The sequence below is a fragment of the Poromitra crassiceps genome, assembly GCF_964638095.1.
Source record: "Poromitra crassiceps genome assembly, chromosome: 2".
In the NCBI taxonomy this organism is placed as follows: domain Eukaryota; kingdom Metazoa; phylum Chordata; class Actinopteri; order Beryciformes; family Melamphaidae; genus Poromitra; species Poromitra crassiceps.
The window spans coordinates 95,134,881-95,155,938 of record NC_139624.1 but is presented as its reverse complement, the minus strand read 5'-3'; the positions used below and the strand labels follow the sequence as shown (position 1 = coordinate 95,155,938).

The 21,058-nt window shown below is 43.9% G+C and overlaps 1 protein-coding gene across 2 annotated transcripts in view; it reads right to left on the bottom strand.

The window, feature by feature from the left end:
• Window positions 1-558: 558 nt before the first annotated feature.
• Window positions 559-21,058, bottom strand: part of abcd3a (ATP-binding cassette, sub-family D (ALD), member 3a) — an 87,322-nt gene continuing 66,822 nt past the window's right edge. For both annotated transcript variants that reach the window (XM_083655717.1, XM_083655718.1), the window contains exons 19-23: window positions 16,095-16,184; window positions 14,714-14,833; window positions 8,823-8,927; window positions 6,560-6,616; window positions 559-2,673 (exon numbers count right to left, since the gene is read on the bottom strand). In XM_083655717.1, the coding sequence (XP_083511843.1) occupies window positions 2,596-2,673; window positions 6,560-6,616; window positions 8,823-8,927; window positions 14,714-14,833; window positions 16,095-16,184 (450 nt within the window). In that variant the 3' untranslated portion in view covers window positions 559-2,595. The remainder of the gene's footprint in view (window positions 2,674-6,559; window positions 6,617-8,822; window positions 8,928-14,713; window positions 14,834-16,094; window positions 16,185-21,058) is intronic.

The following is a 21,058-nucleotide window of genomic DNA, read 5'->3' as shown; positions in this document are numbered from 1 at the left end:
AGCTGATCAGTAGGCCAAGGTGCACTATAATGTTATTGAACAGAACTTGTGTCTCCAGTCAGACATGTCTGCTCTGACAAGTTGCCACAATGGAAAAGGAATGCCTTATTGACAAATACTGTTTTCATACACAAAGATATTTTCTATCTTGGTCCAATTTGTACTTTTAGTATATAAATGACCTTTACCTTAAAACTAAACAGTCTGTTTCCATATGCACTCATTTACATTGTAGGCTATTCATGTTATTTTCATATGAAAGCAATATATGCATTGCATTTTACATTTCTTTCAGTCTCACATTGGTTCGTTTAGGTAGGACATGAGAATCAACATTGCCACCCTCAGAGTATTTCTAAATCTCAAAGGTCAGATGTGGTATCGCCCTTGCTAGGAGGTAAAAGGTTAACAAGTGAGTAGTCTCGCTGGCCAGCCTCGGACAGAAGGGAGGAGGCTGGCCAGCGAGACTAACAAGTGAGAGATTCCCAAGTGAAACCTCATCTAGATTATCTTAGAGTATTTGAGTTGATAGTTTACTTAATCACACCATTGACACACTAGAGAAAGAAACATTCTATTTTAATGAAAAGGCATTATTCATACAGCGTTATCGTTGCAGGTCCATGCACTTTTTTTTTTTTTTACTTCAGAGCCACATCATACCATTATCATCCATATAAAACCATAGTTCTACAGAGGCTGATTCTTTACATTAGAATTGTGTTATATTACAGTGACAAAGACAGAACAAGAGGCAACTGTTGAGTAATGGCAGAGGGGCTGAGGAAAGGCTTTGGCCACTGTGTGCCAGCCATCACTGCACTTCTCAGCAAGTGCCCTGTTTTATATAGCTCTCCTAAAGCTTAGTCACATCTTTTTCAGCTTATTTATCCCAAACTCAGAAGGAAACAATTCGAATTTTCACATCATTAGACATCATTAGTTTGATGAGCGTGGGTCCTTCCCGTGCGGTCACACTGAAAACAATAAGATTTCCTACAGAGCCGAGTGATTATGCTACCTAATTAACTAGCTAGTAGAGTTGGGCAGTAATAAGGTAATACCGTATGCCGGGGTATTTGAAAATTGTAACGGGGTGCGTTTCATTACCGTCATTAAAAAAATCTGCTGTGCAATGTGCGGATATAATTTATAACAAATGCCTTAAGAGTGTTTGTCTAGCACCACGGTCTGGTGTGGTGAAGAACTTATTGTAATCAATGTGTACTACTAAGTTTGTCAAATAAGTAACCTTCAAGAGACTTTTTAGAAGCCAGTCAAGTGACCCTAATCATGTGTCATGCGACAGCTTCTCTTGAAGTAGCGACAATGTGCGACGAGACAGAGAAAAACGGAAAACCTACATTGTCTCTCTCGGTCTGTGTGTGTGTCAGAAGGGAGAGTAACGAGAGAAACGTGCAGACAGTCGCGTTCCTGTCAGCTAGCAATCTCTACCCAAAAGATAGCAGCTAGCGATGTACGCTCTACTAACCAGCGATAACAGTGCCGGTGCATACGCCAACTGTCACAAACCACGTCATGGCAACCAACGGTGTTAACGTCACTCACTCAGTGAGTCTGCAAGTGCAACTGCAGCCACCTTGTGGTGGGAAACGGTATAGGAGCAAGTACATAAATTCATCATCTGGAATTGGCGGCTCCGTCCAAGCCCTACAATGTGACTTTTAACATGATTTTTCATCAGATTGTAGTAATATCGTATACCACAGGAAAATGTGGGCAACGTTTAAAAATATAAAAAATTTGATCCCGGCTACGCCCAAACCTACTTGCTATGAAATATATGATTTGCCTGTAGCTCCAGGCCACTACATGATGTAACCAGTCTCGGGCCATTCCCACAATCAGTCATAAAAGAGCGACCCATCGAGCGATTTGTTGACCGTGTGAACGCACCGTTACCGCCCAGGTTATTCTTGAAAACCTTCAGACCAAACAGCTTCATCTTGGGAATGGCTCTAACAAAGTCCATTCAACTCCAATGAGTATGGCTGTCCTGTGGCTCACTAGTATTAATTCTCATGCTTTTACTTCGAGAGATTTACCTTTACAATATCCTACAGGGCATACACTACAGTATTTAACCCCCATACAGACATCCAGCAGCAGCAGCACTTGTGCATTTATATATGCTTGCATATACCTCAGTTTGTTCTCTGGAAACACACCTTAGTGGGACCTGCTGTGTTGAAGACGACAAGGGGTTTTAGCTTGGCAAGAGTTCACTCAAAATATCTCTACAAGCTAATCTGTCTGTTACTATTACAACAAACCATTTACATGATGCAAACATTATAGTAGATTTGCCCCTTCTCTCTAAGGTCTACGGGTTTGGCCCAGTGCAATGCAACCCAGAAGTAGGCAACATAAATTACAAGTTATTTACAATCACCATCAACAAATAAATCATTAAGCAGGACTAAATTGATTTTTTTAAATAATAGACTGGAAAACAAAGAGTTACAATTGATTAAAAACATTATTGTCTAGGTTTCAGTTACAACTTCTGTTTTGAGTGCAGAGAATTAGCGGGCTGGTTTTCTCGGAGCTGGCGTGAATGTGGCTACCGGTCAATTAGGAGCCAAACTCCACCGTTTCCTCTGTGATGGGCTTGAACTCGTAGTTTCCTCGTCCATCCATGTGGAGGTAGTACTTCACATTTACAGGCAGACAGACAAAGAGAAAGTCAGTCGGTCAGTCACTGTGGAAAACCACTTCTTTAACTGGCAACTGAAAAGTATAAAGGCAGTGCTATACTAATAAGAAAATAGAATTTGCTCAAAATAGAAACGCAGTCGAATGTTGTTGCTATAGACAAATTTGTGTATTCTTGCTTGCTTTATATTGCTAATTAATTTACATACATGCATGCATCTACATTTACTTCAAGTCAGTAGGGGCACTGAAAGGTTAAAGAGGTAACTGTAATGTCGGGAAAGAGGAAAAAGCGGTGGCAAAAACTCCAAAGACTACAACAACCAGTGTGGTGAAAGAGCGTAGAGTATCAGCCATACAGAAGAGGTTAACTGCGGTGCAGAGAGGGGGAGATGGTCACGCCCAAAAGTAGGAGGTATGCAGGCTTTGATTTCTGGGTGACTAAAATAACCAGTCCTCCTTCCTCGCCATTCACTGGTTGTCTGTTGTGGTTTGACAGATCATCCACACTGTGGTGCCTCAGAAAGTTGAGCTTTTCTTTGTCCACCCCAGAAAAACCTTGAAAGTGTTCCTCCCTTGTGGCTTCTCTGTGTGAACAGCCCCATTCGATCGGACATAAATGTGCAGATATCCTCTAACGCAGTGTTTCTCCACTTGTGGGTTGAGACCCAAAAGTGGGTTGCGGATGTGTGCATGAGAAAAAAGTTCTTACTCCTTGAGGACGCTGGTGTCCGCGGCCGACAATACTGTCTTTCAGAAGCTGTAGTGGGCTCATTTTTAAAGCCAGAGTGAAGGTACTGGTACCATATAAAACTAGAAGACCTAGGGCATCCATTGGTACCAAGATGTCATGCAAGCTTGTTGCAAAGGGGGTTAAATGACGCTACAAATTTAGGCTTAATTCTGAAATTTGGGTCGTGATGAGGAAGGAAAAATGTGGGTTGTAAGGCTAGACCAGTTTAGGGCTGTCAATCTTCCTCTAAAATCGAAAAACTGTTCAGTGCTTTATTATTTTAATATTCGATTTTTATTCGATTGGTTCGGTCCGCGTGAAATGTTATGTCTCGGGATTTTTTAAATCTCAGCTTTGACAGACAACTGAGAGCTTCTTCTTTATGATTTGTTCGATGTTTAATGATGGGATAAAAATGGGAGATAATGAGCCCTAAGTACCGCCCACTTCAACCCCAGCCTCAAAAAGCAGTGAAAACAGGGAAATGGCAATATTTAGGATTTGGGTTGAAAATAATGTCTCCTACCTTTTGAGGTTTACAATTAGTCACATAAGACCCTAAATTACATAGTTGGAAGGTTTTGGTGCATTTTGCTTGCCAGGGTCTTTACATTTTCCAACATATCGAAAAAGATTTTTACTTTCAGAGATCTACAATAAACAGGTCCTTAGGAAAGCCCTTGTCATTTTGGACTGCGAGAACCACCCACTCCAAATGGAGTTCGATCCTCTACCTTCTGGTCGACGTTGTAGAGCACCTGTCAGGTGCACTAAGCGATTCCACGTCTCTTTCATCCCCAGCGCCATCAACATGCTTAATAGCATTTAGCTTTCTGCACTACCCACTTTTGCACACATGCACATTTTCACTTTGCACCCCTTTTCTTGTTGTGCAATGTCCCTGCTCTGACTCCTTGGCGTTTTATTGTTTTTTATTGTGTATTTGTTGTATGTTGTGTCTGTTGTTTTATTCTGTCGTTTTTCGTTGTTGCACCCTCGTATAGGGATGTTCATCAGTTATCGAAAATCGATAATTGATCGTTAAGGAATGGAATCATGTGGAATTTTTATCGGTTATTGTTATTATAAAAAAAAAATAAAAAAAAAAAAAAAAAAAATTGCGGACTAGGTTTGGGTGGAATTCGTTCCTCCTCGCCCCACTCCATTGCACAGCCGACTAACGTGAGGTGGAGCTTCATATAGTCTCTAGTTTTCTGGCTGGGCACGGGCCTTTGTGCCAACAAAACTGTTTTAAACATGGGGAATTCACACCGGCATGCGCCGGGGACAGCAGAGTGTTGGAGAGGAGACACATTGAAATAAAGAGTTCGTTGAGGAGAACACGTTGTCTTTCGTATTTTCTGCCATAGGCATTCATTTTGTAAAAAAAAAATATATATATATATATATATAAAACATTATTATTAACACATTGAGTGCCAAGGACGTCTGTGGACGTCCTAAAAAAAAGTAACGAGAAGTGCCATGGACGTCTGTGGACGTCCTAAAATCATAATTCATATTATTCCATAATTCTGCTGTTTAAGGTCGTACCCAGCCAGTGAGCATGAATCCCTTCAAGGGATCACACGGCGCCACCTTAAAAATCTACACGGGAGCTGCGCCACCCACCTCAGATCCTTTACTTTGTGCAGGAGAAAGCGGAGAAAGCCGTGATCAAAGAGACACCGATGCATGCTGCAGCCAGAGCCATATAGATTGCTCTGTCTGCAGCTGACAGTTGGCTGCGATCCGCGCCCACAACTGAGCTCTTCTGCCTCTGTCTATCTGTCTGCATATAGTTTCTCCACACGATTACCTGCCAGAAAGGCAGCACCCGAAGCCGAACGGCCAAACCTTTTCCTGCAGTCCCGTTTGCCATTTCCTTGTCGCGCTGGGATCCGCCCGGGGCAAAAACGGAGGCTGCGAAAATAGACTGTGTGCGTGTGGGGAGGAGTTTGCAGCTCAGGGGTGGAGAGGGGGGGAGAGGGGGGTGGGGCACGCAGGCTGCACAGAACTACACCATGTCACTACATCAGAAAATATTAGCTAGAGTCAGTGAATGTGCTTGAAATTAGAGTGCAAAAAGTATTCATAAAAGTGACTATCTTGAAAAGTAAAAAAAGACAGCAGAAAACCCTTGAAAGTGCTCTTCTTTCAGAGGCTGTCATTTCATAATGGAACTGTCTAGAAACAAAATTTCTTCTTTGAAAGAAGCAGAAGTGTCCAATGTTTCATTAGAGTCCAGCCCTGTCCATATAGCCCTAATATAAAAAATTCTATAGCTGTTTTCAACTGAATGGAAGTGAATCTGGCACAGGCTCCAGACAATTTTACTGAAGCGCTGTGGCACTCAATGTGTATGATCGATAATCGATAATTGATCGTTAATTTTCCCCGATTTTCGATTATGGAAATTTTTCAAAATGAACATCCCTACCCTCGTATGTTGTGTATGTTGTTTTATTCTGTCGTATTTTATTCTTGCATCCTGCCGCAAAACTAATTTCCCCTAGCGGGACAATAAAGTGAAGCTTGAACCTTGATATCAAAAAGAAAAACATAAACCATAAACATCTACAAAGAACCATACATACACAATACACATACATAAACAGATTCACTCAGAAAATAAACCCCCTCTCCGCAGACCCCCGCCACCCACAAAGATATATTACCCACTTTGAACAGATCATAACTTCCATCACTTCTGCGTCACTCTGATATGGAAATGCTGGAATAAACTGCACAGCTCTCAGCACAGGAAAACATGAAGACAAGGTAAAGGCTGCCCATCTGCATATACAGTATTACTGACATAATGATACAAAGTGGGTTGAAAATTGGCAACACCGTGACCTTCCTTTAATTTGTCTGAAGGACCTTGGTGAAGTGTGATACTGCAGCAAGTGTATAGTGGCCTGGAGTGATATGCAGATTTGCTGTGGCAAACCCATGTTTGTTCAGTTTTCACATGGGTTTGCCACAGCAAATCTGCATATGACTCCAGGCCACTGTACACTTGCTGCAGTAACACTGTGGTCAGGGCACATGTTCTATCAACCACACAAAAACTGGGCAAAAACTCAACGCCCAATCCCAGCTTAGTAAATACAGCATCATGGAACATGGAGGGCACTTTGACCTTACCTCGTGGTGTTTCCACAGGGACTTTCTGTGGGACACCGTGAACAAGCTGATGCCAACCTGTAAACCAAAGAATATACATATCAACTTGAGAGGTTTTTCTAATTAAACAAGGTGGATACTCAATAAACCACTAACAATTATTTAAAGACTTGAGTATAATTACCGTCAACCGATTAGACTATCTCTAAGTAGAATGACAGTGTTGACACTGCATTTTACATTGTGTACATCCAAGTTGCATTGGTCGCTAAAACTGCTGCATTGCTTAAAGGATCATTTAGGTTTTTCTCAACCTGAACCCTATTTTCACACTGTATGTGTCTAATAAACTCATCGTGACAATTTTTTTTTAAATTGGTTGAGTACTCACCGAGATAGCCTTGTTCACAGCTGGAGCAATGTGCTCAAACAACTACACAGTGTAACCGAGTCAGGTAATTGCGCACCGCATCGTCAATACACGTTCGCTAATAAAACTGATTGTTTTGGGCTGGGAGGCTCAAACTGTCAATAGTGTCCGACAACATGGTCCCTCTGTTTTGGCCACTTCTTAGTTCACTTTTGGGACATGGAAGAGTCTCCAGCACAGCGCTGTTGATGAGACGAGAGAGGGGAAATCCTCCGTGGTGACACCAAGGATTGCTGGTTGCCCCTCTGTCTGAGCTCCTCTCTCTCTCTCCTCATTTTAAGGCTGGCATCATCATGGTCTCTCTCTAATGATTGTTTAATAAGTATAAGAAATATTAGAGTATGAGTAGAATTACAGAACATTAATACTCATTATTGTATGTTTAGTAATGTAATGTACAGTATATTATATAGTACTTCACTGTTCACTGTTGCTTTTGACCGTGCTCAAAGACACTTTACAAATACAGGATAAAACAACTATAATAAAGAGAGAAAATATTAAAATAGATGAGAGAGAGAGAGAGAAAAAGATTATAGGTCAAAAGCAACAGTGAAAAGGTGGGTTTTGAAGGCTCTTTTGGAAAGATGACATAATGAGTATGAAAGACAATGAGTTTTGGCCTCTCAGATGTGAGTGGGGAGGGCATTCCAGAGGGAGGGGGCAGCTGCAGCAAGGCCCTGTCAGAGGCCCCCCTGTCACAGCTTTAGCAAAGACATACCTGTGATGTTTGTCAAAGTGGATATAAATTGTATGATCATATTCAGCCAGACAGTGAGATGGAGATTTACAATGGTGAGCATTGTAAATCTCCCCGCCCCCCTTAACTCCGCCCATGGGTAAATGCAACTAATGCAGTGGAAACATGAAGTGAATCTTGCATTGTCTCATTGGTAATCTCTCATTTAACCAAACCCTATTCAGAAAACATGCAGAGTTTCATGTTGCCTTGCTTACTCTCAAAAGTTACATCCTGAACACACAGTAAAAGGCTTGTTATGAATAGGTAGGCTAGGATGCACTCCACATTTCGGCATCACTAAATACACTTGTAAGGTAAATAAGGAACGCATTTACGCACAATTAGCTGCTGTGTTTTAATGGAAGAAGACCTTACACTGTAAGGCTTACATGTTATTCACTTACAGTAACTGCTCCGTGGATTATACATTATGTATGTTGAATTGACACATATAATAATTACACACCTGATAATTAATTTCATGATGTAGCATTGTGGATAATCAAAAAACTTTGAATAAACGTTTTTCATACAGGTCAGTCGCTGCCAGCAAGACAACGGCAGGTTTTAATCAGCAGGCAGACAGCACAACTGACTGCTCACCAACTAGATTAAGTCTGGTTTATGTCTCATGTGGGACTAGATTAAGCCTAGTTCATGTGTCATGTGGTACTAGATTAAGCATGGTTTATGTGTCATGTGGGACTAGATTAAGCCTGGTTTATGTGTCATGTGGGACTAGATTAAGCCTAGTTTATGTGTCATGTGGGACTAGATTAAACCTGGTTTATGTGTCATGTGGTACTAGATTAAGCATGGTTTATGTGTCATGTGGGACTAGATTAAGCCTGGTTTATGTGTCATGTGGGACTAGATTAAGCCTAGTTTATGTGTCATGTGGGACTAGATTAAACCTGGTTTATGTGTCATGTGGGACTAGATTAAGCCTGGTTTATGTCTCATGTGGGACTAGATTAAGCCTGGTTTATGTCTCATGTGGGACTAGATTAAACCTGGTTTATGTGTCATGTGGGACTAGATTAAGCCTGGTTTATGTGTCATGTGGGACTAGATTAAGCCTGGTTTATGCGTCATATGGGGTTTGGTCCTACCGTCCGGCAGTGGCTGTAGATGAAGTCCTCAACATCCACACTCACTGCACTGGTGCACTCATCCAGAATGGCAAACTGGGGCTTGTGGTAGAACAGCCTGGCCATCTACACACACACACACACACACACACACACACACACACACACACACACACACACACACACACACACACACACACACACACACACACACACACACACACACACACACACACACACACACACACACTTCATCAGATCAAATGCTGGGACCAGAATCATTACCAAATATAAAATGGGAAAATGCTAGAAGGTCCTAGCCTGATATTCAGACTGCATCGCCAATTCATAAACTCATTTCCTCTTCGTCTGAGATTGCGCTCACTTCAGAGCATTTCTATGAGGGGGGCGGGCTTCGGGCTTCCCTAAGCAATCACTAGAGAGCACTGCACTAGTAGTAGTCATGCATAACATAAACAGACGCAGCAGGCATCTCTACTTTGGCTACTAAATTTGGCAGTTGTAAAACAATTATTTCAACGAGGAACGGATTGTCAAAAACGAATTTTACCATTGATGAAAAATGTGACTTGGACATAACAAGCAACCTAGAAGCAAGATCTATCAACATCCCCCTAGCTATCAACAACTCCGCTAGGCCAGGCTGCGCCGGGACATTTCCTTGGGCAGCTGGTCGAGCAGGGCTTCACTTACCACGGCCGCCGTAATGTTACTCCCCGCCCAAATAAAGCTCCAGCAGGCAGCGATCTCTCGCAGGCAAGACTGACTGACAACAGCGTTAGCCAATCAGCACCCGTCAATGGATTTTCAACCGGAGAAAAGGCGTTTGCACATGGCCATTCCAGACCAAGAAGAGCCAAATTCACAACTGTGGAATGGGCGTGGCTTCGAAGGTCTAGAGCCAGGCTAAGACAGTCCAGTATCTCTGTGCGCTTTTGTATCTAATGAATGCAAATTCATAGTGACATGTCCGTGAGAGTCTGCGTGATGTAAATTTCATCAGAGGACAACTCCACACGGCCACTGTATTACAAGGGCACGACTGCACATGTGCTGGAAAACAAAACAAGACACTGAATTTGAAGAGAGGCATTTTTGCACTGCGGTGAAGTTAGTAATAGGATGAATATTTGACAGATACCGGGAGTGAATGTCAAATATCCCACCTAAAACTAACTTCACTGCAGTAATTTTTGCTGCTTTAAACAGAGAGTTAGTGATGGCTTCTCTCACTCCCTCCCTTTCTCTCCATGTGTCCTCAAAGTCCAAGCAGACTCTAGAAACTTACTACACATCCATGAGGGCCACAGCTATCCATGTGCACGTCCTCTTGGGAGTATCCAGCACTTTAAGAGCAGGTCGTATTTTCGTTAGGTCATTACTTGAACTGCCATGTCTGAAATGCCTGTGGTACTGAACAGGGCGAGTTGAAAGTACATCCGGGGACTTGCAGGCTGACTTGAGCGCTCAGAGCAGTCTATCTGTAGCATAGCAACATGGTAAACACCGCTGATATTGATCTGATTTCGAGATGCATTTGGACAATGCATTTGAATTTGATGGCTGCCCGTCTTTATTTGAGCTGGAATAATGGCATATGGCTCAGTGAAGCTGCCCTACTGTAGCAGGAGGAGGCGTGGCAGCAGTCAGGCTCAGTGAAGCGGCCCTACTGTAGCAGGAGGAGGCGTGGCAGCAGTCAGGCTCAGTGAAGCGGCCCTACTGTAGCAGGAGGAGGCGTGGCAGCAGTCAGGCTCAGTTAAGCCGGCCTACTGTAGCAGGAGGAGGCGTGGCAGCAGTCAGGCTCAGTGAAGCGGCCCTACTGTAGCAGGAGGAGGCGTGGCAGCAGCCTGGCTCAGTTAAGCCGGCCTACTGTAGCAGGAGGAGGCGTGGCAGCAGTCAGGCTCAGTGAAGCGGCCCTACTGTAGCAGGAGGAGGCGTGGCAGCAGCCGGGCTCAGTGAAGCCGGCCTACTGTAGCAGGAGGAGGCGTGGCAGCAGTCAGGCTCAGTGAAGCCAGCCTACTCTAGCAGGAGGCGTGGCAGCAGCCTGGCTCAGTGAAGCTGCCCTACTGTAGCAGGAGGAGGCGTGGCAGCAGTCAGGCTCAGTAGAGCCAGCCTACTGTAGCAGGAGGCGTGGCAGAAGACAGGCTCAGTGCAGAGCCGTATAATAGAAGAGTTCCGACATCTCCATTCACTCCAATGGACCAGTTTTTTACTCTCAAGAGTTCCAGGAAGTAAGGTCCTGGATTAAGCAGCACTGTCGAGTTGCAGCAAAATAGACAGTTTGTGTTGTACTCTGAAAGGGTTTTTTCCCCCTTGAATCAAATTGTACATTATCAGCTTTATTTTAGCATGCAAAAGTAGCGCGAGACCCATTCCTGGCTGTTCATTGGCTAATGAGTCTCTCATTTTGGTCCTCCGCTGACGCCACTCTCTCTCTAGAGGACACTAGCTCAGTGAAGCCAGCCTACTGTAGCAGGAGGCGTGGCAGCAGTCAGGCTCAGTGAAGCCAGCCTACTGTAGCAGGAGGAGGCGTGGCAGCAGTCAGGCTCAGTAAAGCCAGCCTACTGTAGCAGGAGGCGTGGCAGCAGTCAGGCTCAGTGAAGCCAGCCTACTGTAGCAGGAGGAGGCATGGCAGCAGCCAGGCTCAGTAAAGCAGGAAGAGGGTCATCTTCAGCAGAGCCTTTCATTTCTCTCCAAAACAACTGAAAACGTGTTGATGCTGAGCAAGTAGACCGACTTTATTTCAGAAGCAGCTGAAGGCAGCAAGAGATAAGACTGCTGAAAACAACAGGAGAGTTTGGAGAATACACACAAGAGTACGTAGTATTTTCGTTAAGCTGTTACTTGAACTGCCATGTCTGATAGCTAATGTTAGAGCTTGCAGCCAGCAAGACCTCCTTCTGTTTAGTTTAATGGTAGTCTCAATGCCAGACCCATGAGACTTCTTACGCTGATAGACTATAGCCGCTTTCACACCATCCTTGAAAGCCGCAAAATGCACGGAAAATAGGATCCGCGCCTCCGATGTGAAAGTTGTGAACACGGGTTGGTGGATAATTGTTGTACGCCTTTCGTTCCGCCAGTGGACCTAGTCACAGCGCCGGGTTACCCGGCAACCCGCCTCCACTTGAAAGCGTAGGAGCGGCAAGCCTGGAACGGTGCGAATGGTCAGCTCATTCATAAAAAAAAAAATACAGGGCAAAACCGCCTCATGCAGCAAGAAAGGCGAAAGTAAAAAAAGAAAAGCGGCCAGGAGGAATGCTCCGTGCCTAGTAAGTAGGTTAGGCTTTAAGCTCAAACGATGTTGACAAGTAGGTCAAATTAATGGATATAATAATGAGTTTCAGAGGACTATTATAGCTGTCTGTGGCGAGTTGGTCTGAGGATATTCCCTCTGGAAACCAGCTCCAGAACTGCAATCTGTCTAGCTGTCTGTGCATTCCCTCACAAAAACTACTAACGTAATAGTAGTCATGTGCATTTATAGCCTATACTATTCCCCCCGATGAACGTTATGCAGACTGCAGCTGTTTGATATGCGGGCGTCGTCTTTCAGAAGGGACGCTAATTAATTGTTTTTCATGGGAATAATTTGCTTTACAAAAAACTGGAACCAAAAGATAAGAATTAGCCTTAGGGTTGTGCGATGTCAGGAATTTATCCATCGTGATTATTTTACAGTGAAACATCGTTTTGCACGATGCCATTGTCATTGGGGTGGGGGTTGGGGGAATAATTAATTATTTATTAAGTCGCTGCGTTGCTGTAATGCGTTCACGTTAACAGGACAGCTGAGCCTGAGCTCTACATGATACCAGCGGGCTTGAATACTGCTCGGTGCTACAGCACAGAGCCACGCGACTGAAGTGGGCATCGACTGTCACTATAGCAATTTGAACGGCGCAAAACTAACGTTAACGTTACTCACCAACAACGTGTGTGTGTTGAATTAACTAGCTGGCAGAAAACCGACTGAATTACTGGCTGATATAACGTTAGATTCGCCTGGGTCTGGCTCAAGCAGTACTGCTGTAACAGCTAGCAGTAGCCTAGCTGCTGCTGCTGCTCGATTTCTCTCTCCAGTCTCCTCAACCCTCTCTTATTAGGTTCAAAAGCCCACGCGAATCTAACGTTATATCCGCCAGTAATTCTGTCACTTTTCTGCCAGCTAGTTAAATTCAACACACACACGTTGTTGGTCAGGATCTGACTGTAACGTTAACGTTAGCCTGCGCAGTTCAATATTGCTAGTGTTTCACTTTCACTTTCACTTTTTTAACAGGTGAGTTAAATTCACATTTGAAGACTTGTACTCACTGTGGGTTGAAAACAGGAAAGAACGTGAGGTTTCTTCTTTCTCTTAAAAGTTTTCACAACAAAATAACTGACTTCTCGTGCACGGGGGACGCCCCGGCGACATTAAACAAGCATACCCAGTGCAGAGAAGCACTAAAGAGGAGGAGGGGGAGGGGAGGCTTGTCTGAGTCTGAACTGGGGGAGCTCGTTTAATGCTGCCGGCGCGTCCCCCACGCGTCACGGTAAGTTGACTTGGTATGTTTTATTATTAACACGGCACAAATTTAATTCGAACAGATAATTAATCACGATGATCCGATGTAGAAGGCTCAGAGGTCGATGGGGGGTCGGCCAATCACGATGGTCGATGCCATCGTCCATCGTGCCAACCCTAATTAGCCTTGTACCTAATAGGCTACATAATGGTGCATCTGTGATCCATAAAGTCGTTCAGATGAATATTGAAAGCCTTGTTACCATGCTGCATGTGGACAACACTTTCGTGTTTTAACACTTTGATCCTTAACGACCCGCAGCTGCATGTCGTTGGCTGGCGTACATCGGCGATGTTTGGTTGTTGAATGAATTTGTTTATCATACAGTAGCCTAGGCTACACTAACCTATGAAAATATTAATTTGGGCTAGGAGGAGCTGGGTGGAAATGCCTCCGCTCGCCTTTCAATCCGGGAGCGGTGGCTGTCACCTGAAAGCACACCGCAGGACGGGAATGTGGCGGTGCTGCTTGGCTGTGTGTGAAAGCAATTTCTGTGGCGAGGCTGCCGGCTTTGCGGGCCTTCTGAACTGCAATTTTGCGCGATCTGTGTGTGAAAGCGGCTTATGTTACTGCATGCTGCAGATCTCTCTCTGGGTCTGGCACACTTTTAGCTCCAAACTGCTGTCGAAATCCTGGCCAGTGATTGGTTCCCCCAAAATCCTGTGGGTGCACCAATCAGTAACGACTTTAGCGATCAGGCGCACCCACCCAACGTGACTCTGTTGACTTTTGAAAACAAACCACTCTCTCATTGCTGCTACGACCTGTCAGTCATTCAACTTTGACCGCTAGACCCACCCTCAAAACAGCAGAGGGGGCTGCGAAGTGGCACAGACTCATTTATGTAGTATGCGGAGCGCAGTTCTGAGGAACTATAATAGGCAAAGTCAATTTAGGCATCCTACTTTGATCTGTTATCAGATGCTGTTCTAAACAAGCATATTCAGGCCTTGACTCCTTTGAAAAAGATTGGTGTGGCTGTAGATTCAGTAATGTTCAAAGTAAAAGTGGATTTGTTTCCAAATGTTGGTTACTGTGACACAGTAAACCTTCTTGCCTTATATCTAGTCTCTGAGCTGAAGCTTGAATAGAGTCAGCTCAGTTAACCTGAACAAACTGTTGGCTTTTGGTTTTGTTAGCTAGCCAAATAGCCGGTGGGCTAACTCCGCAAAGCAACAGATGTTAATGTTAATGTTAAAGGACAAATCCAGCGTGCTTGGAGTTTTCTGCCCTTTTTTCCAGGCTTCATATAAAGCTTCTTGCCTGAGAGTGAGCTCCAAAAATAAGACACAGTAAAAACTAAGAAGAGGGAGTCCTTACAGCCATCCTCTGCTTCTCCCCTCCACTGAGGACGTCCATCCAGTCCTGAACAGAGTCCCAGCTGCCCTCCCTGTCCAGGATATGACCCAGCTGGACATTGTCCAGGTACTCCTTCAATACCTGGACACACATAGAAACCCCACAAAACAACCCCACAATATTACATTTAGGGGTGTCGCGGTACATGTATTCGTCCCGTGAATTCACAGTATGGGCATCACGGTTCGGTGCATGAAGCGACACGACGAATACATCGAATCCGAAGGTGGTGGCAAAGCACCTAAACGCTGTTTGAACGCCATGAGAAGACACACCAAATCAGCGTTCACTGAATGGAATGTTTTGTGGAGAGGAAACATTACTGGGGGTCGCTCCAGCGTGTTCACAAGCCGTAGCTTTCATGCTACTAAACCACAACAATATTGAAGCGTCCAGCTGCTCCCTCTTTACTGTCAAAAAAGCGAGTGCAGAGGAGTATCCTAATGACTTTTATGACTCAGGCAATAAGCCGTTTTGCAAATTCTGTCAACATCAAGCCAATGAGGTAAGCTTGCTAATGTAACGTTAGGTAGCCGCAATGCGTGACTATATTAAAGGACTTTCCTTTATAGTTGCGCGTCGCGGCTACACACATTACATAACACTGACAAAGCTGTTAACTTGTAAACACGCAACTTACATCACGTGAGATGACAAGCAAGATGCGGTGAGGAAGAGGGGATGACTCCTTGTCATGTTCTAATAATCCATTATGATGACCGAACGTAATCATTATGGTAAACAAAACTCGCATCCACTAACGTTAGCCTACTTGGGAAAGTGAAACCCACCCCGCTGTCTGACAACTACAGCGGGGGAGGGGTGGGTGGGGGTATTAGGCTACTCCACATGCACTCCATTTACAAACTTGTGTACAATAAATATTAAAGTGGGGGGAAATGCCTTTGCCCTGTAAAACAGCTGGAATACAGACATCTGAGAGGGAGGCGCACCCCACATTTTGAATAGTAAAACCTTTGTGTGGATTGCCTAGATCTTATTAAATTGTGGACATTTATTCATTCCCACTTATTAGACACTATTTCTGATGGTAAAAAGCAAAACACGGAATTCAGAAAAATTCAAAGGGATAAAAACAGAATTTGGGATTTGTTGCTTTTTTTCTCCGTTGTACCGTATTCGTACTGAACCGTGACCCCAAAACCGAGGTACGTACCGAACCGTGACTTTTGACACGTGACACCCCTAATTACATTACACACATTTATACCCCCCAAAACAACACATTACACACAGACACCCCCCAAAACAACCACACAACATTACATGCACACTCACACCCCAAAACAACACAACATTACACCCCCAAAACTACACCCACCTGATCAGAAATGCCCTTCCTCCTTTGGTCTTCGAAGGTGTCGGGGTAAATGACTTGGTCCCTCAGAGAGCCAAGGGTCATGTATGGTCTCTGGACGAACACAACAAAAGTCAAATAGCAAGATGGGGAAGGGGGGGGGGGGGGGGACAGTGGAAGCATTACCTGCCTTACCTACCTACTCTGATGTCCTGGGGTCATTTTAACCTGTCTGGATTTCGATATGGATCCCCAAATATTGAGAACATTGCTCCAAAATATTATGGTTCGTTCGTGCTGTATTTATTTGCCTATTTGATCGTTTGAATGAAGATATTGTTTCTTTTGTGGATTGCAAGCACATTACTGTGTGTATATGATGAGCTAAATATTTGAATACCGGTATCTAGCCATGTTGTCTTTGTTTTCTGTTTCTCCAATAGATACATACAGTCACAGGTCAAAAATACCTTTTTCTGGATATATTTGCAAGACTGCAAATTAATGACACACTGTTGCTAACAGGCTATAGCCTACTGTAGGTGTCATCTGTATCGATCGAAATAATAGCAACTAGGGCTGAACGATTTGGGGGAAATATTTAATTGCAATTTTTCTGACGTGATTTGATTTGCAATAAAACTTTTTAAAGTCAAGCTTCAGTTCAATATTCACTGTGCAATAGATGTAAAATATGTAATGGTAGGGCTGAACAATTACACACACACAAAATCGAATTGTCACTGACTTACTGAATATTGCAATTGCGATTTAAACTGTGATATCATGACCTTTTTGTTGTTTTCAGTTTGCTTAAAGAGCATAGTGCAGGTTTAGGTTATACCTTTTTTACATCAAAAGTCCCACTAGTACACGTGTTTTTGTTACCCAGGAAAGCAGCAGGGGGTAGCAGCAGCAGCATCACATTTTAAACTTTTAGATCACACTCTCAAGCCGCGTTTCTCCACCGCTGCAGGCTGTCTCTTCCCCCTCCCTTTTCCCTTCTTCTCTCAAGGCTGTCCAGATGCAGCTGTCCACCAGCCAAAACAAAATGGAAACTTCCAGGTAAAAATGTCAAACTAATGTGATTTAAACAAGTAAATAGCCTCACTGATGCACGTTGGAGGTAGGGTTGCCAACCGTCCCTTAAAATACGGAATCGTCCCGTATTTGTAAACAAAAAGACGTGTTCCGTATTGAACTGATACGTGACGCGCTTTGTCCCGTATTGTAGAAACACGCAGTGCAAAGAGTGAAGGGCTATTTGTATTGAGCGAGTAAACCCCGCAGCCGCTGCTGCTCTGCCCCTCACCCTGTCTGGGGTGTCATGTTACATTCAACTACCCTAGATTGCGCCTCTCTCATTAGCCCTTTTCTCACATGCGCTTTGTACCGCAAAATGACCGGAACGTGGTGTAATGCCTGCATGTGGGAAAGGCGCCGTGCCGGTATAAGCGCGACCCCGTCGTCCCCGACATTTCACCAGTTTCGATCCAGTCAGAAGAGCGGTATGCTCTTAAGGGGACGCAAGTGGAAACGGGTCCAGTCATTTTCCGCGACAGCGGTCCTTCAATCATGGGCGAAGTGTAGCCTACACACGTTGCTTAATGTTCCAGCGGGCCTAATCTAATCATTCGCGCACATTAAAGCAAACTGGCGAAATGATCTTGTGATAGCCTAATAAGAGCAGTATGTCAGCTTGCTGATTTCCGAAGGCAAGCTGGACACATCAAACGAAGCCAGTCTGTAAAAAGTGCTTCAACGCGACGCAGGTGAACGGATAAACATCGAACCAGCAACTATTTCTCTCAGACACGGATCCCAACTTCTTCAAAGTGCATCATCTAATCATTCGCGCACATCAAAGCAAACTACTTCCACACATTTCGCTTCATGCATTTGCTTTCTCTACATACATAGGCTACAAGCGTTGGGCAGCTTGCCTTGCAAGCCTCTGCCATTCTCGCTTTGTCTGTCCTGTGTCAGGCTGCTGCAAAGTACGGAGGACTGAGTGAAGTTTTGCCGACCCCCCAAATAAGCTCCCCCCTCCCCCCGTCCCCCAACATACCGGCTATTTGACGACTAGATTCCCATATGCGCGCGCTAAGGTGTGAAGGGAAATTCAGGGAAATGTCCGATATTGACTTACAGGTAATTTTCCGGTAGGCCTACGCATGTGGGAAAAGGGCTATTGTTTGTTGTGAGTCACGACCAATGAAGTGCTGTCAGCATTGCTAGATTCAACTAAACTCTGACGACAGCACATTGAGTAGGCTATTTACATTGTACCTATACAAATGTAGCATGCAATTTGTTTTTGTTGTGTTCAGACGATTTCAGTTGAAATCTAAAATGTTTTTGCACTAATGATTTAAACTTTCATACCAGGTTTGTTCTGTTCAAAAGAATAGCCTATGTAACGTTGCTGTTTGCACTGTTAAAAGAAAATTGAATAAGTAGGCCTACATGCAAATGTGAAGTAGGCTATTTAGACCTATATCAAAATACTGTTTGCACTAGCCTACTGTTTGTTTTTTAATACAGCTGTTTTATTAAGAATGAGAAACTTTAGTTTTGCAACGCCCAAATAAAATTCTTGGATGATAATCTAGGAATAGGCTATGTGCACAAGTGTTAGCTTGTGTTAATAATAATAATGTGTACCGTAAATGGTTGAAGCTGAAGCAATTGCAGTTATGCGATTGTTATATTTAAGTCCACTACTGACCCCGCCCCATCCACCGCCCCCCACCCCCTCGCCGCCGGACTGGCCCCCCGTTCCTTATTTCCATTTCAAGAAGTTGGCAACCCTAGTTGGAGGAGAAAAAGGTGTTTCAACAAACAAAGCAGCAAACATTCAGTACGTTTACATGCACTTAAAAAAATCGAATTATTAATTAAAATTGTTAGTCTGCCTAAAACCGGACTTTTGAAATGCATGTAAACATGTTAGCTCGACTGAAATCGAAGTTATAAAAGTCAGACTAACACAGCCGGATAATGCGATTGGAAGTTGATTTACTCCTGCGGCCAGTCGGACTGGACCTGGACGAGGCGATCGGCGCATGCGCTAACGCTCTTTCACCCGGAAGTCGAACAGCGTGTAAAACTGTTACTGTTACTGTTTTATTTCCCACCCGCATGTATACTTGGCCAAGGACAGTAGTCCGAGTAAATAGCCTAATCAAGCTATAACCATAGCTCGACTTAACTGCAGTGTTTCCCATACATAAAGGAATTCGTGGCGGGCCGCCACAATAATATTTGGACCGCCACAATAAGATGTTGACCAAAAAAAAAAAAAAAATTTTTTTTTTTTTTTACAGTGCACCTGAACGTAACATGCAAGATATCCGCTGAATAAGTGTCCAATAAATGTTCATGTCATTCTGGCCAATACTTCTGTTATAGCATTTCAGTCTGGAATATGGAATATCTTTCAATAATCTATGATTTAGCTGCTAAATTGTCAAATACCGCTATTGGCAAACACCATCTGCTCGCTACCCAGGCACTTACTGTATGTATGTACTTAACCCAACTAACTTAACCTAACTAACTATCCGGTGTGCACAACACTGTCAGCCTAAACTCCGGCTGACACCCCAAAAACCTACAATCCGCTACAGAAAAATGTATATTGTTTGTTTATTAACTGGCCCCTCGCCTTCTATCATTTCACAAAAGTGGCAAAGCAAGTTGAGTATCCCTGACCTATAGGGAGAAATTTAGTTTGTCATTGTAAACCCACAGCACAGTAATGATGACATGTTCTTCATAGATCTAGCCTTTTAATTTTGCTCTTAAGCTTTCTCAAAGTACACCAAATTCATGCATTTTACTTTAAAATGTTTAAAAAAATCTCACGGGGGGCATGCCACCGCACCCCCCTAGGGGGTCTGCGGTCCCCCACCACAAATTCTCTAAATCCTGTGGGAAACACTGAACTGTGCATGTAAATGTACTGATTGTATCAAAATACTCGTTTTGATGTTAACACGTTCACTGCCATTGACGAGATATCTCGGCTTACAGAATCCAACGGTTGACTGCCAATGACGAGATATCTCGGCTTAAATTTTTTTTTTTTTTTTTTGACGGTGGGACGTGGATCAATGCTCCCCACGTCTCCTATAAAAATATTGGAGCAACCGAACGTGTACAACCCATTCCACCGACCCACTAAGTGGCGACAGTGCTCTCCAAACTAGAGGAAGGCAAGCAAAAAGCAGTGTGAGGAAGCCATTCTCATGAAAATGGATTGGCGAAAACGCTTTCGCTTTCGCGTTTGGGAGCTGGCGGGGGGGGATTGCAAATTTGCATAATAGATTATGGGTGCAAGACACTTTGAAACACGCAGCATAAATAAGACCAGAATCGCAAAAGCTTCATCAAAGCTCTCAACCGAAACCGCAAGAAACGAGCGAGCCCATATCCAGACTTGCCGAGCGGCCGCCAGCAGGCGGGAGCAGCAGCAAAGCAGTGAGCCTGGTGACGCGAGGTTACAACAGCAGCAGAAACGAGCTTGTGACACGCCCGCTGCAGCCAAGAAGAACACACACGGAGGGAGGAGTTTGAAGGAGAGGGGTGTTTCCTGCTGTTATGGAGGAAATTACTGTTCAAAACTATTGTTTAGATGTCTGACGTCTTACTGATGCCAAAAATGAATGGTTCTATCGAATTTCACAAAAAGCCGTTTATCTCAGAATAAATTTTCAGACGGTGAAACCATGCTGTATTCAACTGCTAATGCTTACATAACTACTAACTCGACTACAAACTAACTCTTTTAGACAGAGAAAGCACACATTCTATTAGTTCTTTTGAGATATTGTGTGTTCACAAAATCCTAACAGAAACGAATCCTCGGCTCTTGAAAGATGAGCCAGAATCCTCAAAAAAAAACCTTGGCAGAAGCTAACTACAGTATTGAAAAACGGCTGGCAGTGAATGTGTTAAGATTGCATAATAGTGAAGCTGTAAAGCAT